This window comes from Cannabis sativa, chromosome 1 (genome assembly GCF_029168945.1).
Source record: "Cannabis sativa cultivar Pink pepper isolate KNU-18-1 chromosome 1, ASM2916894v1, whole genome shotgun sequence".
Lineage (NCBI taxonomy): Eukaryota > Viridiplantae > Streptophyta > Magnoliopsida > Rosales > Cannabaceae > Cannabis > Cannabis sativa.
Window position 1 is genome coordinate 36,873,616 of NC_083601.1, and position 25,315 is coordinate 36,898,930.

The window sequence follows — 25,315 nt, forward strand, 5'->3', positions numbered from 1 at the left end:
GATCATCCTTTAAGACTTAGTAAGCAAACAATGTGAACTAAAGGAGGATACCCTAAGGGGTTATCCACAAACAATACATGAAAAGGTGTTCGGGATAGCTTGGTGTCCTAGAAGTTTCCTACGTGACACTTCTCTAACACAATCTTGAGAAATTAGGCAGCCCGTCCCTTGTGTCAGGCCTTGGAATGGCACACAACAAAAATGAAATTACCTTTATGAACAAATAGTCACTATTATGACATTTCTTCCTCTCCATAACGGCTCACGCCTCACCTGTCACTGTCAACAGTATAACCATGTACGGAAAAAAACTCAATTCAACTTGGGCCTCACTTATTTGGTCCAATAGCTCAAATTATATTGTATTTTATCCCATCAATAGGATTTTTATACTCAAATAACCCTAATGGGTTTGGATTAGTTCGACCCAACAAAGATAAGTACTTATAAATATGGAATTATCCCTCTATGCAATTGCAAAGGGTTAGAACTTCCTAGAGCTCTAAATGAGAAAATATATTGTAAACTCCATAGCCAAAAACTTTATGGCAATGAATCTTGGATTAAGTCTCGTTAATATCCTAACCATGCAAAAAATCTTCTCTCATTTGCTTTCTAACATACTTTCTTTAGCATAACACTTATGATAACGGGTTTCCAAAAAATTCAATAAACAATAACCGTTCAAGTTAGAATAATGCAATATTGATAATTAGATTAAAAGCTAAAGCCTTCGGACAAGTTTAATTATGGCATCAAGACTAAGCTCATAAAGCAACAAACTGAGTGAGCTTGCAATGTAAGTTTAAACTTTTCTGTTTCAATATAGATAACACGTAAGATGCACTTTCATTAATTCAAACATAAAAAAGAACAATAAATAAACAATACATAATATAGCCTCAAATCACAATAATCAATAACCGTATTACAACAAAGGAAATCAGGCTTGAGACCAGTAAATATCCAATTGACCCCAATCACCTTTGGAGACTCCTAATGCCTTCCAAACAGCTTTAGAAGCATCAACAATGTTATTAGGACATGGAGGCTGATAATCATGAGCAGCATCACACCCTGCTGTTGAATCACACTCATCCACAACCATTGCACTCACACTTCTCCCATTACCATATATGGTTATGTTTTGAAGACATCTCTGCATATTGTTGAACCAGCCAGTGGATAATGCCACCACCGGAGTATCATCTGAGTGGTATTGGTTGTCGCATTCTGAGGGGCCACCGCCATCTCCACCCTTCTCAAAGCTGTTGATTGTCAAAACTGCCTTGGTTTTGCCTGACACTCTTGGTGAGCACTCGTAGGTAGTATAAGATTTGCCTTGCTTGCAGCAATCAGAGTCATTTTCTTGGTTGCATTGTCCTGGAGGAGGCTTTTTCCCTCTTATTTTCCCACTGGGATTACAAGTTTTGGCCTCTGTGGTCAACCACTGGGTGACCACAAGAAGGAAAATGAGAAAAAAGGTCTTGGAGCAAAATTGGTTCTTCATCCTTTTGTATTTTTTTGTTTTTAGATACCTTCTTTCTTTGGTTAGATTGGTGTAAGTTGATTTCGAGGTTGGCTCTATATATAGAGACCAAGTAGTAAGTACAAGAAGTGATAAATGTTCTTTTTTGTGTGTTTCTACAAATAAGATATTTTTGCAGTCTTTATTTCAAATAAGTGGGTTATTCAAATAAACTAATACTAAATAAATTAAATAGAGAAACGGGGCTTTTAGCTGTATCACCATGTTTAGGCCATATTAATTCTCCTATATGATTCAGAATCTACGTGGCGTCCTGGCAAATTTAGAACCACAAAATGTCAAAATAGAGTACCTGAAAAAGATGCATATTTTATCACGAATTTTATACAAATGGCCTCACAAAGGTACGCGAAGAGGCCTTTATTGTGAAACAAACAATAGAGTATTATGCTATTATTAGCATTATTATTATTATTTTTTTTTTTTTTTCCATATATACTGAGGGAATCAGATTGTTTTTATTTTTTTCTCCTGAGAAAGGGAATTAGATTGTTGATGTGTACAATTAGAATAATATATATTAGACTTGAGAAAACTTTTCACGCAAGTGATTTTGGAATCTTGCTGCCTAGAAAAATAAAACAAATAAAAAGAGTTTGGCATCTTGTTGTACTTACTACAACAACAGTGTATTGAAAGAGAATATATATAAAATACTGCTATTTTGTCCCAGCATCCAAGTCAAGTCATCACCTCTAAGTTAGAAACTTTGTCTTGGTAGATTATAATTAAGCAAATGTTTTCCCCTAGAACCGTCCAATGATAACAACCCCTCTCTCATGAAGATTATCCTATTTTATATGTGAAACACTAGGAGTAGATTAGATCGATTTGACTCTTATTCCAGTAATATTTTAACTATTCTTATAATCAGATGGATTCGGGAATAAATTTCAAAAACCTTAATTTGCATGGTTTAATCAGTACGTACTGTCATCTTGATAGTGATCTGCTGTGAAATTCCAATACAATATATTATTAATATATGTATTGATCACTCTGATGTAGCAGAGTACTAACTAATAAATATAAGTACTACGAAATCTCATGCAAAGCAAAACTCATTATACATATAACCTATACACAAATTCAGGTTAATAATAAGCAAGAGAAAATATCAATCAATATCAATATGTCTGATAATAATCACCGTATTTTTCTCCTGGGACTAATAATTCTCTTTCTAACATTAGTATTAATAAATTGTGACGAGGGCGCAGCCTCAAAATGCCGCCCGAGCGGTAGAATCAAAGGAAAGAAGCTACCACCGGGCCAATGTATGGAAGACGACCTGTGCTGCGTGGAGGGCAGAATGTACAAAGTCTACGAGTGCTCCCCCTCCGTAACTGCACACACCAAGGCCTATATGACAATCAACAGCTTCGAGGGTGGCGGGGACGGTGGCGCCCCAGCCAAGTGTGACAACCGCTACTACTCGGATGACACGCCCGTGGTGGCACTGTCGACGGGGTGGTACGAAGGTGGAAGCAGGTGCCTCAAGAACGTGACCGTCAGAGCCCCGAGTGGGCGTAGTGTGGAGGCGATGGTGGTGGACGAGTGTGACTCCTCTGTGGGGTGTGGCAAAGATGAGGACTACCAACCTCCATGCGCCAACAACGTTGTTGATGCCTCCAAGGCTGTTTGGAAAGCTCTTGGTGTTCCTCCTCGGGACTGGGGTGACTTGGATATTGTGAAAAGTTAGTTGGTTAGTTACCTATTGTACACGTGTCAAGTTAGTAGCCCTAGTTCGGTATGTTAGGTAAGTTAGTTAATAACTAACTCCTAGTTTCCTAAGACATATATATAAATGTCTAACTAGTGCTAATTCATTGTAGTAACATTCATACACACTCAAATCAATACAATTCAATTTACTAAAACTGTTCTTGTGTTCAATGGCCAATCGGCCAATCACCTTGTGAGTTCATCTTGAGAGTTTGAGAGAGATTCATGCAAGGCTTTGCATAACAAGTGGTATCAGAGCATTGGAGAAGGAAGTTCGAAAAGGATTGTCTTGATTCTTGTTCAAGAAATTCAGTGAACAACCAAGAAAATGGGGACTGCAAAGTACGATCTCGAGAAGTTTTCTGGAAAGAATGATTTTGGCCTATGGCGTGTGAAGATGAGGGCCATGTTAGTTCAGCAAGGCCTTCAAGCAGCCTTACTGGAAGAGAAAGACTTACCAACCTCCATGACAGCTAAGGAGAAGACTGAGATGTTCGAGAAAGCTCACAGTGCCTTGATTCTAAGTCTTGGAGATAAAGTGTTACGTGAAGTTTCGAAGGAGACAACAGCTTCTGGGGTCTGGAAGAAATTGGAAAGTCTGTACATGACCAAGTCACTAGCAAATAGACTATTTCTGAAGCAGAAATTGTATGCATTCAAGATGGTAACAGGGAGAAGTGTAGAGGATCACTTGGACGAATTCAACAAGATCATTCTTGATCTTGAGAATATTGGAATTAGGATCGAAGATGAGGATCAAGCCATCATAGTTCTAAACTCATTGCCCACTGAATCGTACGAGCATTTTGTGGATACAATGATGTTTGGAAAGGAATCATTGACTCTCGAAGAAGTTCAGAATGCCTTAATGTCAAAGGAACTTAAGAAGAAATCTGAACAGAAGGATGAAGTTGATGGAGACGGTTTGTTTGTTCGAGGAAAGAATTCCAAGAAAGGAAACAAGGATCACACTGGACAGAACAAAGATCAAGGAAAATCTAATTCTAAGTTCAAAAGAAAATGTTTCATCTGCAGCAAGACTACTCACCTCAGGAAAGATTGTCCAATTCTGAAAAGCTACAATCAGAATCGATCTGGTGATGCAGGGTTAATTTCTGATGGTGATAACAGTGAGGGATATGACAAAGTCTTTGGAGTTCTTGTTGTCTCAGACTCAAATTCAAGAACTGGATGGGTGATGGACTCAGGATGTTCATTTCATGTATGTCCTGATAAATCACAATTCAGTGAATATCAAGCATTGGAAGGTGGGACTGTAAGATTGGGAGACAACAGATCATGTCCCATCACTGGAATGGGAAAAATAAAATTACAGCTTCATGGTGGAGGTGTTGCAGAGTTGAAACAAGTAAGACATGTTCCTGAACTAAAGAGAAATCTAATTTCTGTGGCTATGTTAGATCAAGAAGGGTATACTGTTCGAATAGAAAGTGGAACAATGAGAGTGATTATGGGATCAAGAATGGTGATGAAAGGAATCAAAGACCATGGGATCTACATACTACAAGGAAATACCATGATTAGTGAAGTAAATGTTGCAGCCTGTGATGCCAAGAAAAACACGAAACTGCATAAGACTGGGGCATATCAGCAATGGAGGTCTTAAAATTCTTGAAAAGAAGGGTGTTTTTGGTAAGAACAAGCTACAAGATCTAGATTTCTGTGATCAATGTGTGTTGGGGAAGTCAACCAAAGTCAAGTTTGGTACAGGGAAGCACACATCCAATGGCATCTTGGATTACCTACACTCAGACCTATGGGGGCCATCCAGAACCATTTCCAGAGGTGGAGCAAGGTATTTCTTTACTATCATAGATGATTTTTCAAGGTATGTTTGGATACACATTTTGAAAAATAAAAATGATGTTCTAACTAAGTTTAAGGAATGGAAAATCCTACTTGAAACTCAAACTGGTAGAAAGGTTAAGAACTTGAGAACTGACAATGGAATGGAGTTCTGTTCAGATGAATTTTCAGTTTTTTGCAGGAAAGTTGGCATAAGGAGACATAAAACAGTGCCTAAGAACCCTCAACAAAATGGTTTAGCAGAGAGAATGAATAGAACCATTTTGGAGAGGGTAAGATGCATGTTAATACAAGCTGGATTACCAAAGAATTTTTGGGGAGAGGCTGTTAACACAGCCTGTTACTTAATAAACAGATGTCCTTCATCTGCAATTCAATTCAAAACCCCCATAGAAGCTTGGACAGGGAAGAATGCCAACTATGATCACTTGAGAGTCTTTGGTTGTGTTGCCTTTGCTCACATTAGGCAAGATAAACTAGAACCAAGAGCAAGAAAATGTATTTTTCTTGGCTATCCAGATGGAGTAAAAGGTTACAAATTGTGGAGTATTGAAGAAGGGAATCATCAAAAGTACTTCACAAGCAGGGATGTAACCTTTGATGAAAGTAGAATGTACAAGGATACTCTCAAAAGCAACCCTGCAACTGATCAATTAACAATTGACAGTGAATCTCAGTTTGAGGTGGAGCCAGATCAGAAAAAGGAGGATTCTGAACAAGTAGAAATAGAAGAAACAGTAGATGAAGAACCAGAAGAAAGAATGAGTGATGATGAAGATCATGAGAGGGAGGACTATCAACTTGTGAGAGATAGAAAGAGAAGAGCAATAAAACCACCAACCAGATTTGGTTTTGCTGATGTCATCTACTATGCACTGAATGTTTCAGAAGGAGAAGAGCCTAGATCCTACAGAGAAGCTATGAGATCAGTGAACAAGCATCAGTGGGGACAAGCTATGGATAGTGAGATGGACTCCCTCAGAAGAAATAAGACCTGGATAGTCATAAGGTTACCTGCAGGAAGGAAAGTTGTGAGTTGCAAGTGGGTTTATAGGCACAAAGATGAGATTCCAGGGATTGAACCAGCTAGGTTCAAGGCTAGACTAGTGGCCAGGGGTTTCACACAAAGGGAAGGTATTGATTACCATGAAATATTCTCCCCTGTTGTGAAACACACCTCTATTAGATTGCTTCTCAGCATTGTAGCCTATAATGACCTAGAACTTGAGCAACTAGATGTAAAAACAGCATTTCTACATGGAGATTTGGAGGAGGAGATTTATATGAGACAACCAGAAGGGTATGAGGAGAAAGGGAAAGAAGATCATGTATGTCTATTGAAGAGATCCTTATATGGCTTAAAGCAATCACCTAGACAATGGTATAGGAGGTTTGATGATTTTGTAACCAAAATAGGGTTCAAAAGAAGTGCCTATGACAGCTGTGTTTATGTGAGAAAGGCAAAAGGATTAGTGTTCTTGCTGCTATATGTTGATGATATGTTAGTAGCTAGCAAAGACAGAAATGAAATTGACAAGATCAAGAGGTTATTGAGCAAGGAATTTGACATGAAGGATCTAGGGGCTGCAAAGAAAATTCTTGGGATTGAGATTGATAGAAACAGAGAACAAAGATGCCTCAAACTATCCCAGCATAGCTATATCGAGAAGATCCTAAGGAAGTTCAATTTTCTGGATTGCAAACCAGTAAGCACTCCTATTGGCATGCAATTTAGATTAAATAGCTCCCAATCACCTTGCACTGATGAAGATACAAAATACATGGAAAATATACCATATTCTAATGTGGTAGGCAGTATAATGTATTTAATGGTATGCTCCAGACCAGATCTAAGTCATGCTGTGAGTGCTGTTAGCAGGTTCATGGGCAATCCAGGCACTGAACATTGGTGTGCTGTGAAGTGGATACTAAGATACTTAAGGGGAACAATGGATATAGGCTTGATCTATGGTCCAAACACATCTAATACTCAAATAGAAGGGTTTGTAGATTCAGATTATGCAGGAGATCTAGACTCAAGGAAGTCTCAAACTGGTTTTGTGTTCAGAATAAACAATAGCACAATCAGTTGGAAGGCAAATTTACAAACTGTAGTTGCTCTGTCAACTACTGAAGCTGAATATATTGCTTGCACTGAAGCTGTCAAAGAAGCACTCTGGCTCAAAGGAATTACCAGGGAGCTTGGTGTTGAACAGAGCACAGTTGTCATCCATTGTGACAGTCAAAGTGCACTCCATTTAAGCAAGAACCAGGTCTTTCATGAGAGGACCAAACACATAGATGTGAGATACCATTTCATTCGAGACACTGTAGCTGAAGGAAAGATCAAGCTTCAGAAGATTTCAACATATGAAAATCCCTCTGACATGCTTACCAAACCACTTCCCACAGCAAAATTCAAGCTTTGTTTAGACTTACTTCAAGTTGCAGCCTAAAAGGCTGGTGTTGTTAAATTTTTGTCAGTTGTAAGTCTGTATGTTTTTTTTTTTTTTTTTTTTTTGTTTAAAAGGTGTGTAATCTAATTTTTTGATTCTGTACATTAGGTTCCTAGGTGGAGATTTGTGAAAAGTTAGTTGGTTAGTTACCTATTGTACACGTGTCAAGTTAGTAGCCCTAGTTCGGTATGTTAGGTAAGTTAGTTAATAACTAACTCCTAGTTTCCTAAGACATATATATAAATGTCTAACTAGTGCTAATTCATTGTAGTAACATTCATACACACTCAAATCAATACAATTCAATTTACTAAAACTGTTCTTGTGTTCAATGGCCAATCGGCCAATCACCTTGTGAGTTCATCTTGAGAGTTTGAGAGAGATTCATGCAAGGCTTTGCATAACAGATATTACCTGGTCTGATGCCTAATTCATAACTAGTTCGCTCATCATCACTTTTCTTCTTCTATATAGTACGATATCAATATTGAATTTTGTTTTTATCCGTTGTGGTAGTCCTTGGCTAAGTTAATCGTGTTCTTATATGATTTTGTATGATTGTAGTGTCATCTAAATCTGTAATATATTTCTTAGTGTTCTGATCTGTTGTTAAAGTAGCTAGTCCTAACTCCTATGAGAACACTATCGCTAATTGGTGAAATAATAAAATTAACTGTTCTTAGATACTTACATACATAAATATGTAGGATGTTCAAACATAGAGATATAACTCGTTAAAATTTCAAAGTCAGATAATGAGTAAGGAGTACTGACCGCGCGCTTGTATGTTTAACATTTCTTAATTAATAAAAAATTAAAGATATGTACTCTAAAGACCCATAATCCATCAAAGTTCAATTAGTTCAGAAGATTAATATAGAAAAAGGGGGAAGAACATAGCTTTATTAGTAATAATATTAGAAATACACACATAGATACAAATTAATCAATAACATGATTCATTAAAGATTAGGAGAATAATTATGACCCTGTCTAATAACAATTATGAGATTAACTATTCAACCTTTCTGCATGCATTCCCATTTTGCTTATTTAATAACAATAACTATTAGCATACATAGGAAAAGGAAAATCAATCTTCAGACCAGAAGATATCAAGTTCACCCCGTTTATGTTTGGGGACTCCTAATGCCTTCCAAACGGCTTTAGAAGCATCAACAATGTTATTAGGACATGGGGGCTGATAATCATGAATCTCATCACACCCTACTGTTGAATCACACTCATCCACAACCATTGCACTCACACTTCTCCCATTACCATGTATGGTTATGTTCTGTAAACACCTGTGCCCTTTATTGAACCATCCTGTGGATAAGGCCACCACCGGAATGTTGTCCGAGTGAAACTTGTTGTCACATGCTGATTTCCCGCCGCCATCACCACCCTTCTGGAAGCTGTTGATTGTCAGAACTGCCTTAGTGTGGCGAGACACCCTTGGTGAGCACTCGTAGGTAGTATAGGACTGGCCCTTTTTGCAGCATTCTGATTGATTTTCAGGGTTGCATTTTCCTGGAGGTGGCTTTTTGCCTCTCATTTTCCCACTGGGATTGCATCTTTTAGCTTCATTAATGCTTAATAAGTTGGTTGCAATAAGAAGGACTAGGAGAAAACTGAGAGCTGTTGTAGAAGTATAGCCCATTATATTTTCTTTTCTCTTGTGCAAATTGATTTAGTGGTTTGGCTGGGTTGGGTATTCATATATAGATCATGCGCTTATGTAGACACGTTGCATGGCTTTATTCTAGCTTAAATTCTTAGTTAACTTCTTCTTAAAAGTAACGCTGGTGATAGCGCGAGGTTTGTATAGCTTAAAATAAGTAATACTACTAGGCAGGGACACATAATAGGTACAAACGTTTATATATAGCTTAGGTAAATCACAAGAAGGAAAAAGGTAAGTGAGAATTTTGATTATATCACCCATTTAATTTTATTTTTGAACATTTAGGATAAATTTCTCTATCGGATATATAACTTGCGGCTGAATCGAAAACATAAAACAAAACATATTTCAGAATCATGTATTAGGAAGGTCAATCATTAGCATGAAATATGAGCTGGGAAAATATTGATAGGGTGGCAGATTCGGAATCTCAAATAAGAGTTCTAACACCACGTACAGATGCTATACAGTAATAGGTGCAATTTAATATAAAATTTTATGTATTTTAATTTAATAAATTAATAAATGGTTATCTTATATAGCTTATCTCAAATAATAGAATACTAGCTAAGCAATTTATATGTTCTACTTCTCTACTCAATTAGTAATTTATTAAATTATTAATTTAAATTCAAATTCTGGCCCTTCTTGCCGGGTTTTATGTCATGAGACACCCAAGGTTCACTGCCCCTTAACTTCTTCCGGCGGCTTCCAGCAAGGACAGATAGCATGCTGTAGAAGGTTGGTTGGACGTGAAACTGCTCTATATTGTATATGTCCTAGTCTTACTAGCCAGTGTTTTTGAACCTTGTGTTTTCTGGGTTAGTGTTTGGGAATGGAATGTGCAAAATCTTTGTAGCAACCAATATTATTATTGGGGTTTATATAAGCTATAACTGTGTATCTAGAAGGCCTGCTGGTCTCCGGTGAACTTGTGTTTAGATGATCTTGTTTTGTATTAGTTGTTTATGTTCCTTTTTAGCTGTTAAAAATGGGCAGGTTTTATTGGTTAATTATGTCAATCTTTATCTTCAGCAGCAATGAAGATCAGAAGTAGAAGAATCTATTCACCTCTCAATTCTTTAGAGCCATCATACTTCATACATTTAAATTTGTCATTTAAAAAATAAATCTAATTTTGCCTCTAATTTATATTTGTCAATGAATTTTTCAATGGTAGTTAGATAATTTTTTGGTTTAACTGATTTTCTAGCAGCAGATGTAGACTGACCAAGCCTAAGGCCAATAGTTGTGTCCTCCAGATAGGATCATATTGACCACACCCAAACTTGTTAAAACTTTCAGTAGCTAGAAGAACAACAACTATGACTACTTTTGGTTAGTTCTGTAGCTTTCAATTCCAGTTTTCTCAATTGGATGTCTATCTTTATTTTAGGGAAACTTGTATACTCATGTTACCACTAATCAAATTCAATAATTTGTGGAAAGTTAATTATGTTCCATTGAGGGATAATTGTGTAAAGATTAGACTCTATCTGTTAGTTTAACGTATGTCTACTTTTCTAGAACTACTTAATCTATTATATGAAACCTTTAAGCTATGTGAATGAAACAAATGCAAACAGAATTCTATCTTTCAAATCCATCAGTGTTTGTTTATAAATTCATCTAGCCTTTTTTTTTTCTTTTGCTGAATCTAAGGCAGCATTTAGCTTGAAGGCAACATTTTCTTTTTCTTTCTTGAAATGGGCTGTCATTTTGTGGTCTCTTCCGATTTCTGCCATCTTGGACCACAATTTTACTACTAGGTTCTTTACTTATCAGATAATTATGTATTGTGGACAAAGGATTTATTTGGCTCGCAACTATTAATTCTAAGTCTAGGTGGGTTCAGATTCAGTTCAGGGGGCTGTTGTTCCTAGTGAACTGACTCAAAGTTAATGTGTTTCGACTAAGTGTTAAATTAATGACTGATCTAGAGAAGCTTTTCACAATATGTATCTTTTCATTAAACAACATGAAGGAACAACTACTTACTGCCAATGAAAAGGAGTATATTACAAGAAAATAAAACAGAACCATAATAAAAATGCAACAATCTCAATCACAATGCAGTGCAAATTTACAAGATATAACATAATATGTATGGAGATAAAGGGAAATCAAGCTTGAGACCAGTAAATATCCAATTCGCCCCAGTCACCTTTGGAGACTCCTAATGCCTTCCAAACAGCTTTAGAAGCATCAACAATGTTATTAGGACAAGGAGGCTGATAATCATGATCAGCATCACACCCTGCTGTTGAATCACACTCATCCACAACCATTGCACTCACACTTCTCCCATTACCATATATGGTTATGTTCTGAAGACATCTCTGCATATTGTTGAACCAGCCAGTGGACAATGCCACCACCGGAGTGTCGTCTGAGTGGTAATTGTTGTCGCATTCTGAGGGTCCTCCGCCATCTCCACCCTTCTCAAAGCTGTTGATTGTCAAAACTGCCTTGGTTTTGCCTGACACTCTTGGTGAGCACTCGTAGGTAGTATAAGATTTGCCTTGCTTGCAGCAATCAGAGTCATTTTCTTGGTTGCATTGTCCTGGAGGAGGCTTTTTCCCTCTTATTTTCCCACTGGGATTGCAAGTTTTGGCTTCAATAGTCATCCAGTGTGTGACTACAACAAGGAAGATGAGAAGAAAAGTCTTTGAACAAAATTGGTTCTTCATCCTTTTCAGTTCCTTTTCCTCTCTTTCTTTCTTTTGGGTTGGATTGGTGAAAGTATAATTACTTGTTGGCTCTATTTATAGAAAACTAAGGAACAGTTAAAAGAAGTTATTCTCCTTCTTGTTTGTATAGCTCAAAATATGACATTTTTACAGTCTTTCCTTCAAAAAGTAAAAGTACGTTATTCTCTAGATAAGATGTTGCTGATAAAATGAGGTGTCCAACTATGGATACAAACAGGAACCTATAAGGTAAAAATTTAATAATAATAAAAAAACAGAATTAAATTAGTGTTGGATTATATCACCAAGTTTGAGCCTACTTTTGTATGTTAGTGATGATTTCCCTTTTGAGTTGCTATTGGATAACTTAGCTTTAAGTTTGATCAAAATGATAAATAATGTTCAATTAAAAGTCTATACAGCACTAGGAGAGATGATAAAGATTTATTCATAGAGTGCTCTGTCTCTTTTTAATAAATTGAACAAAGACAAAGAACACATCATACTTTTTTTTGTTCTTTTAAAGAAGCAAAGAAATCTAATAGAACTTATCTTAGGTTAATGGGAAATGTTGAATAGGAAATATTTCACTATCCTTGTTTTTTAAAAAAAATAGTAATTTGTGATATAAATATTTAAATTTAATTCTTGATTACCAATAAATACTTAAATTTAATTTTTGGTAGTAATAATACTTAAATTATATTTTTGTAACTCTATGTACCTAACCTTAAATGTTAAGTTATTATCTACGTGTCATTTTCTTATTGGTATATTTAATTAATTTTTTTTTAAAAAAAAATAAAAATTTAATGACTTAGACCAATCAGAAATTGTCATATGACAATTTAACACTTATAGAAATTCTAAAATTATAACTTAATATTATTACCTTAAAAAATTAAACTTAGATATTTATTTATAATTAAAAATTAAATTTAAGTATTTATGAAACATATTATTCTAAAAATATAACCCCCCCATTAAGAAAATAGATCAATTAATATCTAATTGAGTAAATAAAAATCATAGCTTATTTACGAGTCATTGACAAAGATTACCTCATTAGGAAAATGGGTAATTATACAAAACAACAATTTTTAAAATTTTTACTTTTAAAGTTTTTTTTTATATATATATTTTTATATTTTTTACGGTATTTTATATAAACACAAAAAATAACAAGAAAACTTCATGAATGTAACAAGAAAACAACATCAAAATAACAACAAAACAACATAAAAGATAATATATAAACAACAAAAAATTAACAACAAAATAACAAAAATACAACATAAAAATACACCAAAAGACTGTATTTTATATAAATAAAATCTAAAAAATCGTAAAAATATTGAAAATACGATGCAAACTGTATTTTTGTAATTTTATATTTTTTGAAATTATCTCTTAGGAATATATAGATCAATTAATATCTAATTATATTTAATCAACTAGTGAGGTGCACGTGAGTGGCTCCTACAAAAAAAATATGTATAGCTATTTAAAGAAATAATTAATATTTTGTCTTTTGAACTTACAACACTATAAAATTGTATCCTTTAAAATGTACACCATGTTGAAAAAATTTCGTCAACTCTTCTATTTAGAGAGATAATATTTTTGTTAGCTTTTCTTTTTTATCATCTAAAATTGGATGTCACATTATTAATTAGTATTTTTTTTCTCATGAACATTATCTACTTCTAAAGCTTGCCTCCTCTTAAAAAAGAAATTAAAAATTAAATAATTTTTCATATTTTTTGTTGTTGAAAAAACTCTTACCTAAAGTATATTTTTGATCAATAAATATATTATTATTGATTTAGATGAGAAACTTGCATTTTTTTTTTATACTTGAAGAAATTCGGTAAGAAATACATAGATATCATATGAGTTTGTAAATATGAAGAAGTTTGAATCTCTCTTGTTTAAGTAAACAAAAAATTTTAGGAAAAAATTAAATGTTCTTATAAATGTTTTTGGATTTTCAATATTACTAATAACAAATAATAATTAATACAAAATTAATTTTTTTAAAAAATGATAAAAATGGGCATAAGTAAACAAATTTTTTGAATCTTATTTCTGACATGTTAAATTATTCTGAATTTATTAAAAATTTGCAAGATATTTTAAAAAACTACAATATACATTGTCACATAAAAAATTAAGATTAAAACTATCTAAACATTGAAAATACGAAAGGAGTTGTTTGGTACACTTAATTTTAAAAATTGGAACATAGAATTTTCCTAAATTAATTATAGTATTGTTTTATTATTATTTTTGATTATCTATATTTAATGGTTGATTAAATTATCTTATCAGCTCAATAGTCTCATGTGATCGATTGTCAATTGCTTCTTGCTGGCCCTTAAACTTTCAGTCTCTCTATCCATGTATTCTTGAAAACGCTTCTTTTGTTGTGTGAATGCTTCGTTCATGGCTGCTCAAGTATCTGTCTGGCCGTGATGAAAAGTGTTCGTGTGATTTTGAATAAGAGACATTGCCACCCTCAAATTATGTAACTCGGTATCATTATCAATGGTCACCCGAGGCTCGCTAATTAATGGCTCTCCAATGCCCGACCTAGTTTCCCCATGAGTATTGGTTGTTCTAGTGTTCTGAGTGATTGGAGTGGTACCAATTTCACGAGAAGTGTTCTTCAGATATTTGTTAGAGGATCTCTTGAATTTGTTAGAGAATCTCTTGAATTTGTTAGAGGATCTCTCGAAGTGTTCTGAGTGATTTTACTATTTGTAGGGAATAATTATAATGAAAATACTTTCTCAAAAGTTATTAAGGCATAAAATAGAAAATTACTAACTTTCCCAAATTATGATAATTACACATGGAAATATAGAACAAGAAACTAACTTATATAGATTTATTTTTCATGTTTTACCCTAGTCAGATCGCGTGAGGTGCTGACTGTTTCTTGTCGTCCAGGTTAACTTCGTTTGCTACGTACGACAACTTTTATCTTGTTCTTTTATTGTTGCATTTGACAAGTTATTCATCTTGAGCAGATATACTGAAAAGTATTTCTTTCACCCAAATCTTAAAAGTACATGGAAGTACACCATGTGTCGCTCAAAAGATACACCTCGTCATTCGAATAAGATTTGGGATTACATAATGTATATCATCTTTCCCCAATTCTAATCTAAATTCTTTTTTGGTACATTCATTAATGAACAAATTGCTCTCTTAAATTACTGTCTTCCCCTGTGATCGTGACATGCACTCGTTTCACAATTTATAAATTTATTTTTCCCTTAGTAATACAATCTAACAAACGAATACCACATTCCTAATACAATTAATATACACCTTATTTTGAGTATGGTATTCACAATACAATTAATATAAAATTTGTTAAAAATAAACTAGGCTTATATCTCTATTTATAGCCCTTTCAGGTTTATCAAATTTACTACAAAACAAATGTAGGACTAAAATCCACTTCTTTTTTTAATTCAAAAAAACAATTGTGGACTAAATCAACTTTTCCAATATCCTCATCTTCGGGCCCTTCTTCGTAATCTTCTTCCCAAACTTAAAAAAGAAAATCTAAAGAAAAATAAATGAGTAAGTTAAGTAGAGGAGAATAACACCTTGTTCAATTGTGCCATAAAAGTGAGCAATTTCGAATTGTCCCTACGTGCACAAGACAATTTACCAATAAGAAGCTGCCAAGGACGATGGCCGAAGATGCACTTCCATTCTTTTTATTTTTTGTTTTACTTTTAAAAAAAATTATAGTTTTACAAATTTAATTAATAATTTTAATTTAATTAAATAATTTATGAATTTCAAATGGGAAATTTGATTTTCTATACTTAGAAAATCTTAAAATTTTTTCCCTAAACCAAAAATTTAAACCCTAAAAAAACTATACTTTTTTTTCAAAACCCCAAAAATACCCTCAAACTCTCACAGCATCTCTCTTTCTCTCTCTATCTCGGCATCCCACACCCCAGGTCCGATGGGGTCCGACCAATCGGACCCCATCGGACTGTGTTTTTTTTTTTTTTTCTTCTTCTTCTTCATTCGATTTGAGAGAGACTTAGAGAGAGGGGGTCCGATGGTCGAACCATGGGTCCGATGGGTCCGATTGGTCGGACCCCATCGGACCCCATGGTCCGACCATCAGACCTGGGGCTTTTTTTCCTTTTTTTTTTTTTTTTGCTTTCGATTTGATGGACCGGCAGTGTAGAGGGGGCCTGGGATTCGTGGGCTTCGACCGTCGGTGATGGGGGGCCTGGGATTCGTGGGACCGGCAGTGAACTGGGCTTCGACCGTCGTTCGGGTTGGGGTTGGGATTCGTGGGTGAGGGTGGTTCGGGTTGGGGTTTTCGTGGGTGAGGGTGGTTCGGGTTGGGGTTGGTCGTGGGTGAGGGTGGTCGACGACCGTGGGTGAGGGTGGTTCGGGTTGGGGTTGATCGTGGGTGAGGGTTTTCGTGGGTGAGGGTGGTTCGGGTGAGGGTGGGCGGTTGGGGTGAGATAGAGAGAGAGAGATGATGCAGAGAGAGAGAATTGTGAGGGGGGTATTTTTGGGGTTTTGAAAAAAAAGTATAGTTTTTTTAAGGTTTAAATTTTTGATTTAGGGAAAAAATTTTAAGATTTTCTAAGTATAGAAAATCAAATTTCCCAATGAGAATCTGCTATGTCATTGAGAATGTTTGTCATATAAAATTGTGAATCACACTCGATTATTTGAAAGGAAAATTTGATTTTCTATACTTAGAAAATCTTAAAATTTTTTCCCTAAACCAAAAATTTAAACCCTAAAAAAACTATACTTTTTTTTCAAAACCCTAAAAATACCCCCCTCACAATTCTCTCTCTCTCGCATCATCTCTCTCTCTCTCTCTCTCTCTCTCTCTCTCTCTCTCTCTCTCTCTCTCTCTCTCTCTCTCTCTCTCTCTCTCTCTCTCTCTCTCTCTCTCTCTCTCTATCTCACCCCAACCGCCCACCCTCACCCGAACCACCCTCACCCATGAAAACCCTCACCCACGATCAAGCCCAACCCGAACCACCCTCACCCACGGTCGTCGACCACCCTCACCCACGATCAACCCCAACCCGAACCACCCTCACCCACGAAAACCCCAACCCGAACCACCCTCACCCACGAATCCCAACCCCAACCCGAACGACGGTCGAAGCCCAGTTCACCGCCGGTCCCACGAATCCCAGGCCCCCCATCACCGACGGTCGAAGCCCACGAATCCCAGGCCCCCTCTTCACCGCCGGTCCATCAAATCGAAAGCAAAAAAAAAAAAAGGAAAAAAAGCCCCAGGTCCGATGGTCGGACCATGGAGTCCGACCAATCGGACTCCATGGTCCGACCATCGACCCCCTCTCTCTAAGTCTCTCTCAAATCGGAAAAAAAAAAAAAAAAAAAAAAAAAAAAAAACCAGTCCGATGGTCGGACCATGGGGTCCGATTGGTCGGACCCCATCGGACCCCATGGTCCGACCATCGGACCTGGGGTGTGGGATGCCGAGATAGAGAGAGAAAGAGAGATGATGTGAGAGTTTGAGGGTATTTTTGGGGTTTTGAAAAAAAAGGTATAGTTTTTTTAGGGTTTAAATTTTTGGTTTAAGGAAAAAATTTTAAAATTTTCTAAGTATAGAAAATCAAATTTCCCTTCTCATTTGACATGAAAAAGCCTCAATATTAGGGACTTTTTTAATGAATTTATATGAGAAATTTTCTATATTTCCAAATTAGGTGTAGTTATTTTCTAATTTCTTGGATGAATTAAAAATTAACATGAGATATTGAGACAGATAAGGAATCAAAACCAGAAAACCCATATCTTATAAGGACTCACTCTTTATATTATGTTTATGTTAAGCTATGATTTTCTCCTAATAATGAAGAAGCACAAGTAAGGGGTCCCTTTTCATGCATCTTCTGCACTAACAAGATTTCAAACGACGACATAATCGTACAAGCAAAATAATAGTACACTGGTCAAAGCAGTGACAAATTTTCCCGAGTAAAATAAAATAAAATTAAGCAATTTTGATAATTAAGCACCTGAGGATATTCCAACTGATATGAGACAATACCTTTTCTAACAACAATCATCAGCATTCCCATTATGCATGATATAATAACAACTATCACTAGCATTACATTGAGAAATTATTAAAGAAAATTAAGCTTCAGACCAGAAGATATGAAGTTCACCCCGATCATGTTTGGGGACTCCTAATGCCTTCCAAACAGCTTTAGAGGCATCCACAATGTTATTAGGACATGGGGGCTGATAATCATGGTCAGCATCACAGCCTCTTCTTGAATCACATTCATCCACAACCATTGCAGTCACACTCCTCCCATTACCATGTATGGTTATGTTCTGCAAACACCTCTGTCTGTTGTTGAACCATCCTGTGGATAAGGCCACCACCGGAGTTTCGTCTGAGTGAAACTTTTTGTCACACTCAGAGGGTCCGCCGCCATCTCCACCCTTTCCGAAACTGTTGATTGTCAAAACTGCTTTAGTGTGACTATACACCGGGGGTGAGCACTCGTAAGTGGTATACAATTTGCCTCTTTTACAACACTCTGATTGATTCTCCGGGTTGCATTGTCCTGGAGGAGGTTTTTTCCCTCTTATTTTGCCACTGGGATTGCAGCTTTTAGTTTTAGCTTCGTTTATGCTCAATAAGTTGGGTGTGATAAGGATTAGGAGAAAACAGAGAACTGATGAAAAAGAATAGCTCTTCATCTTTTCAATGAGTTCTTTTTCTTGTACTAATTGATTTAGGGGTTGGCTATACATATATAGATATAGAGACACATTGGCTTTACTGTCTTGGTTATTTTTTCTTTAGAATTAACGTTGGTGGCAGCGTGAGCTTTGTAGTTTGTATAACTTTAAATATATAATAATAAAATTACCGGCAGGCCTACCTACTATGTACAAAGTTTATAAGGTAAATCACAAGAAAGGAACATAGTAAATGAGAATTTTGATTATATATATCACCATCTAATCTTGTTGGTGTATTTTTATGATAATTTCTCTACCGTATATATAATAAACATATTTCAGAATCTTATTCACATGAATGAGTAAAGCTAAACTTAAAATTAAAATATATTAATAGAGAAAGCAATTTATATGTTCCACTACTCTGTCTAGTAATTTTATAGTTGCCATTTTAAAAAGCATAAAATAGAAAGCGTGATAAAGTGAAGAATGAAGGCTAAACTTTTATGTTTGAAGGAATTAAGCAGCAAAAACATCAATCCAGTTCAAACATTAAAAGAAAAATGAACGATAAAGAAACAAGACAGGCTCAAACCACAAGTAAAATATACATGAGAAACTGCTTGTGGAAACTCTTAGCTTTAATTAGGAGTAATCTACAATGTTGTCTGTATCACCATTTTACATGAACGTAGGTTGTCGCTGCAGCAATGAGCGTTCCAATAACCTCCCCATTATATTCATCAATATGGTCTTCAAAACGACGACGTAAAACCCTGATCACAACACCTCGATCAATTGTGCCATAAAAGCGAGCAATTTTGAATTGTCCCTACGTACACAAGACAATTTACCAAAAACATTTATATAAGAACAATATTCAAGTATACATATTCAGAATACTTTTGGTAGTACATACCTCATAATCATTTCGTATGTTTTTGCCTCTGTAATACTTCGTAAGAGTCGGATTAAGAACATCACCAACAGCTGACACAATGACCACACTACTCGTCTCCACCCGTATCTGTGACGCAAACGATTTGACTTTTCCTATGATGTCCTTCATAACCAAATACCAAAGTCAGATAGAGAAGTAGTACTGGGTTCGTTTGGAAAGCCGTATTAGGTCGTATTGTATTGTATTATATTGAATTGTATTTTATGCAATATTTTTATGTAAAACTAGATGTAGTATTAACTTTTATATATGGACACCTAAATATATAATATTTTAGTATAAATTAAAGTTTAACATAGTATTATATAAAAATATGATATATAATCTAATTCAATATTATACAATATAATACGACCTAGGCGTTATAAACGAGCCTAAATTATTCATCTTCTCTATTTCATATTTTAAATTTAATGAATTAAAATGCATGCTTACTTCTCCTTTTCCAACGTTAATAACACCATAAGAAGGACCCTCCTGATCAACACCTGTCACGCCACACATAATCTCATCATCTAACATAAAAAGATAATATGTAAAGCAAATGAACATTATTACCGGAGCAAGAAAATCAAGATTTTGGTACATGATGATACTAACTAACGTTTGAAAATCATATTAAATTATAGTATATACGTACACTCTGATTTTTGTTTACTCGCATTAGCACAAACTTTTGGGAATCCTGTTCTAGCGCGCTTGCGGGATACTGGGGCTTCTATTTGTGTTAATTTCCTTGAAGGCTCACTAGAAAAAGAAAAAGAAGACAGTTGTAATATTACTGATTCCTCCATTTTAGATTGGTCCATTGCTGCTAATTCCATATTATTGGGTTGTTCTTGGGCTCGTAATTTCATTGCAGGATTACTAGGAAAAGAGGAAGAAGATAGCCGCAGTGCTGTTAATTCCTCCATATCAAGTTGATCTTGTGCTGTTGATGATGATTCCATATTGGGTTGTTTTTCTTGCGCTATTGATCTTTTAAACAAATCTTCAACAATGAAAGACAAATCTCTAGTTCTTGTGGGAATAGATGAATTGGATAATGTTTCCCTATCATCATCATCACGTCCATTTGCATCCATGTTGCTTTGAAAAGCTAGCTTATAATTACAAAGAATGTTTTCCAAAGTAGAAAAGCTATCTTTGCAAAGATAAAAATTAGTGTTTTTCAAAGGAATGTGGGTTGGTGGGGGTAACGTACACAATTGTATATATATAGTAATCAAGATATAGTTCGTCACGGGTTCAAGATTCAAGAACGATAAAACAGAGGAATAAAAATATATATCATTTATTCCTTTAATTCCACTATCTACTCATTTCAAGGCTAAATTACTTGCGGTGTTTGGTAACACTTTTTTAATTAGTTTTCAATTTTTAAAAGTGAAAAAGTGAAAATATTTTTCAAAAATATGTTCTGTAAAACTGTTTTTATTTTTCAATTTTTTAATTGAGAATCAAAATATCTTTTTTTAAAAAAAATTACTTTCAATATTTTTTTAAACAGTTTTTTTATTAATCAATATTTTGGACTTCGATCAGACTCGGACCCAAATCCCTCCACGACCCTGGCGCTAAACCCGACCTCTGACCTGAACTCGAATCCGACCCCGGACCTATAGACCTGACGTAAATAAAATCAAAAAATGAACTTTACAGAACACACTTTTGTTTTCTGTTTTTGTGATTAAAAAATTAAAAAACAAAAGTGTTACCAAACGACACAACGCAAAATTGCAAAACAATTAGTAGTAAGTGAAATTAACATATCAGGTATGTGATAGTGCTACTTATAGTTATAAAACATTAATTATATTTTAAAAAAAAAAATGACTTTAAAACTTATATTTGAAAAACATAAATTAGGAGTCATTAATATACCGGCATTTCAGTACCCACAACTTTGGCTGCTATTGTTCTACTTACTGAATATCTTGCAGAGGAATGAATTATTTCCATCACCATAAACCACATGCTCTAATCCACAGAGATTTAACACCAAGGTACTCCAACATGATCTTTACACTAAGAATAATAAATTGTTTGTTTCTACCAAAATTCTCCCTTTGAGAAATGGTAGAAGGCCCTTTTGACTTATAGAAATGTGTTACAAGATGAAGCTGAGAATGGTTATAAGACTGGAAAAGAAAGTTCGTGTAATATAAGGTATAATTAGATGTTTCAAAAAAGACCATCACCTGTAGAAGAGGATACAGAACAAATTGCAGAGCATATGCAAATGGTGTAGTTTCCTTCCCTGGCTCTTCTTTGTGATATTACATGGCTTCTAAGAGATTGCTGGCACAAGAAGCCAGCATTTGAGAACATAATTTCTCAGCTTGAAATCATCCATGCAAAACTCTGAGATAGGAAAATAGTTCATGTGGCTTTCAAAAAAAAAGAGGTTTAGTTCATGTTTGGTACTGTGAATCTCAGATTTTCATAAGCATATTGTTTAGTTTGTTTGTCAGAATTTTATTCAATGACTACGTAGGCGTATAAATGTTCTACCGAACACGTAGATATTTCGCTAAGGGTTTTTTTTCATAAATGTACAACAAAAACAACATAATTACAAAAAATGTGCAAAAAAAAATATTTTAAGAACTTGTATATTTTGAAAATGTATTACATGAAACCATACATTTTAATTATTAAATAATAAACTATGTTTATTAAAACTCAAAATAAACAATTTGGTAAAATTAATTAAACAGTTTTATAAAAATAAACAAGTTATTTTTTTTATTAAAAAATAAATGTTTATTATCTATTTTAGTATGAATTGTTATAATTTAATAAGATTTTTTTTTTAATAAAATACGATATCAAAATTATAAACATACTGTATATAAATACAAATCAATACTTAAAATTACTAAAAATAAACATAAACACATAGAGTGATATAATAAACATATATGAATATTATTATTTTGTTTATTAAATTAGTATGTTTAATAAATAGAAAACAAAATAAACATATATATACAAAGTATTTTATATTATTAGTATGTTTATTATAATTGTAAACATAAAAATAGACATAGACAATTTATACTAGGGAAAAAAACAAAAAAATACAAAAAAGGAAAAAAAATTACAAAAATACTTTGGGCCGGCCCATTAAACATTTATACAGTCCACATACAAATATTTACAAAAATACCACATGCACTAAGCCTTCAGCTGTACAGAGCGAACCATGAAGATGAAAATACGCGCTCGTTTCAAAACCGCAAAACAACCAAAATGAAACCAAAACGAGAAAAATACAACTATTAATTCTGGCAAAATCAACTGGAAACGAATACCTGCAATGATCTAAACTGAAAATGACGAAAAAAAATCAGAAAAACTGTGAAGAAACTGAAATTACACATTTGTTTTCTGTTTTATTCGATCAAAACAACTCCCCCTAATATCGAAATCCAGATTCATGAAATGTAGCTCTGTAACAAACAGATCTGGACCTCCCACCAAATTCAAAACAATGTATGATGTAAAAATTTAAAAAAAAAAAAAACCTCATGAATAATACATCTACGTTATATACAGTTACATTTTGATTTATTTTTTGTTTTGGTTGCCTTATAGTTGCATTATCGTTTTATGACAGTTTATATATTATGCAAGAATTTAATTTGATGGGGACTAAGAAATAGTAGTTATACATAGTAAGTTTTGTGCAAATAGTTGCATATTAATTTTATAGTGAAATAACATATGCAAGTAGCAAAACTATAATAAAACTACAAAACAACTGTATGCAAGTGCAAATAGTTGCCTTATAGTTGCATTATCGTTTTATGATAGTTTATATATTATGCAAGAATTTAATTTGATGGGGACTAAGAAATAGTAGTTATACATAGTAAGTTTTGTGCAAATAGTTGCATCTTAATTTTATAGTGAAATAACATATGCAAGTAGCAAAACTATAATAAAACTACAAAACAACTGTATACAAACTAAAATACAGGAAAAACTCTTTGAACATCAACATCCATGATAAATCTCATTGTTACCCATTGATGATATAAAAATGGACAGGAAACAACTAGATAAAAAACATATTAAAAAAATACATACAGAAGGTGTAAAATTTCAAATATGGGAGAAAACCAAAAAGAAACCGAAAACAAACCTCGGTTCGAACATCAGCACCAACATTAGCTTTTTTCCCAGAAACGTTGACAATGAAATCTCTGCATTATTTGTTGAGCAAACATACATAAGAAGCACAATGATTTCCTAAGATTGTGCCTAAAACCAGTGAAAATATTTTTCATTTCTCAGAACACTTTCCTTGACTTCGACTATTCTTTAATATTTGATTTTGTCTTCAGGTATTAGCTTTTGTTGTCTATACTCTTTCTGGCTTTATTCTCTACACAGTCGCTCCATATGTTATCAAGGTCCGTTTCTTCGTAAGAATATATAAGAAACTAGCTTTACAATTAAAAATTAAAAATAAAAATAAAAGAAGAATTTTTATGTAAAAAAATTAAAAATTAAAAACTCGAAATAAAATTAAAAATTAAAAATTAAAAACTCGAAATAAAAATAAAAATAAAAAGAAAAGAAGAAAAAAAAAAGAGTGAAATGATGGATTGATTGATAGAAGTCAATCCTAGACCTAAGCAACAATATATAAGAAACTAGCTTTACAATTAAAAATTAAAAAAAAAAAAGAATTGTTATGGAAAAAAAAATTAAAAATTAAAAACTGAAAATAAAATTAAAAATAAAAAATTAAAAACTGAAATAAAATTAAAAATAAAAAATTAAAAACTGAAATAAAATTAAAAATAAAAAGAAAAGAAGAAAAAAAGAGAGTGAAATGATGGATTGATTGATAGAAAATGAAAAAAGAGAGGGAAGAGAGTAGGATTTGATTGATGATGGATTGAATGATGACTAAGTGGTATTTGTGTAATAAAACCAACATTGTAAGTAAAAAAGTTGATATAGGCGTGTAGGAGTATTTTGGTAATAAATTGTGCAAAAGTGATTTTTCATGTAAAAATTTCTTTATACTATACTAAAATAAGTATATTCTTTTTCTATTGTTTCTATATATTGATTATTTTATAATGAATTAGTGAACGAATTTTCTATTAAAGTATAATTCTTACATCAAAAAATAAATAAACAAACATAACTTTATAAACTCCAAAAATTATTTAATTAGAAAAAATAAACATGACACAATAAACAAAAAAAAAAAGATCAAAATAAACAATTTTTTTATATATATATTATTTATTTTCTAAAAAATTACTAAAAAATAAACATAACACGCATAGAATGATATAATAAACTTATGTGAATATTACTATTTTGTTTATTAAATTAGTATATTTAATTAATAGTAAAAAAAAATAAACACATATATAAAATGTTTTATATTATTAGTATATTTTTTAGGGAAAAAAACAGAAAAATACAAAAAAGGAAAAAAAAATTACAAAAATACTTTGGGTCGGCCCATTAAACATTTATACAGTTCACATACAAATATTTACAAAAATACCACATGCACTAAGCCTTCAGCTGTACAGAGCAAACCATGAAGATCAAAATACCTCGATCGTTTCAAAACCGCAAAACAACCAAAATGAAACCCAAACGTGGAAAATACTATTAATTCGGGCAAAATTAACTGGAAAAGAAGACCTG

General features: G+C 33.7%; 5 protein-coding genes across 6 annotated transcripts; 1 reads left to right on the plus strand and 4 right to left on the minus strand.

Moving 5' to 3' along the window:
* Positions 1-583: 583 nt before the first annotated feature.
* LOC115708173 (kiwellin-1-like) lies at positions 584-1,510 on the minus strand. The gene has a single exon (XM_030636382.2). The coding sequence runs from the start codon at positions 1,508-1,510 to the stop codon at positions 944-946; it is 567 nt and encodes a 188-aa protein (XP_030492242.2). The 3' UTR covers positions 584-943.
* A 638-nt stretch (positions 1,511-2,148) lies between these two features.
* LOC115704482 (kiwellin-1-like) lies at positions 2,149-3,251 on the plus strand. The gene has a single exon (XM_061109447.1). The coding sequence runs from the start codon at positions 2,682-2,684 to the stop codon at positions 3,249-3,251; it is 570 nt and encodes a 189-aa protein (XP_060965430.1). The 5' UTR covers positions 2,149-2,681.
* A 5,199-nt stretch (positions 3,252-8,450) lies between these two features.
* Positions 8,451-11,934, minus strand: LOC115704483 (uncharacterized). Its single transcript, XM_030631687.2, has 2 exons — positions 11,376-11,934; positions 8,451-9,138 (listed from the first exon to the last, which is right to left on the minus strand). The coding sequence occupies exons 1-2, from the start codon at positions 11,932-11,934 to the stop codon at positions 8,651-8,653; spliced, it is 1,047 nt and encodes a 348-aa protein (XP_030487547.2). The 3' UTR covers positions 8,451-8,650.
* Positions 11,935-17,739: 5,805 nt separating this feature from the next.
* Positions 17,740-18,756, minus strand: LOC115704485 (kiwellin-1-like). The gene has a single exon (XM_030631689.2). The coding sequence runs from the start codon at positions 18,736-18,738 to the stop codon at positions 18,109-18,111; it is 630 nt and encodes a 209-aa protein (XP_030487549.2). The 5' UTR covers positions 18,739-18,756; the 3' UTR covers positions 17,740-18,108.
* Positions 18,757-19,059: 303 nt separating this feature from the next.
* On the minus strand, positions 19,060-21,778 carry LOC133037136 (uncharacterized). Of its 2 annotated transcripts, none has more exons than XM_061113973.1 (4): positions 20,271-21,778; positions 20,066-20,118; positions 19,589-19,732; positions 19,060-19,501 (listed from the first exon to the last, which is right to left on the minus strand). In XM_061113973.1, the coding sequence occupies exons 1-4, from the start codon at positions 20,713-20,715 to the stop codon at positions 19,343-19,345; spliced, it is 801 nt and encodes a 266-aa protein (XP_060969956.1). In that variant the 5' UTR covers positions 20,716-21,778; the 3' UTR covers positions 19,060-19,342. The 2 variants fall into 2 exon arrangements, with proteins under 2 accessions (XP_060969956.1, XP_060969954.1); XM_061113971.1 differs by having other exon boundaries at positions 20,066-20,145.
* Between the last annotated feature and the right edge of the window lie 3,537 nt (positions 21,779-25,315).

Excerpts from the sequence above, each read along its gene's own strand:
- LOC115704485 (XM_030631689.2), bottom strand. The coding sequence starts at position 18,738 with ATGTATAGCCAACCCCTAAATCAATTAGTACAAGAAAAAGAACTCATT.
- LOC133037136 (XM_061113971.1), bottom strand. The coding sequence starts at position 20,715 with ATGGATGCAAATGGACGTGATGATGATGATAGGGAAACATTATCCAAT. Across the intron at positions 20,146-20,270 it reads GAGTAAACAAAAATCAGAGT|ATGATGAGATTATGTGTGGC; the intron begins GTACGTATATAC and ends TTTTTATGTTAG. Across the intron at positions 19,502-19,588 it reads ACATACGAAATGATTATGAG|GGACAATTCAAAATTGCTCG; the intron begins GTATGTACTACC and ends TTGTGTACGTAG.
- LOC115704482 (XM_061109447.1), top strand. The coding sequence starts at position 2,682 with ATGTCTGATAATAATCACCGTATTTTTCTCCTGGGACTAATAATTCTC.
- LOC115708173 (XM_030636382.2), bottom strand. The coding sequence starts at position 1,510 with ATGAAGAACCAATTTTGCTCCAAGACCTTTTTTCTCATTTTCCTTCTT.
- LOC115704483 (XM_030631687.2), bottom strand. The coding sequence starts at position 11,934 with ATGAAGAACCAATTTTGTTCAAAGACTTTTCTTCTCATCTTCCTTGTT. Across the intron at positions 9,139-11,375 it reads ATTGGATATTTACTGGTCTC|AAAGATGCAATCCCAGTGGG; the intron begins AAGCTTGATTTC and ends TTAATGAAGCTA.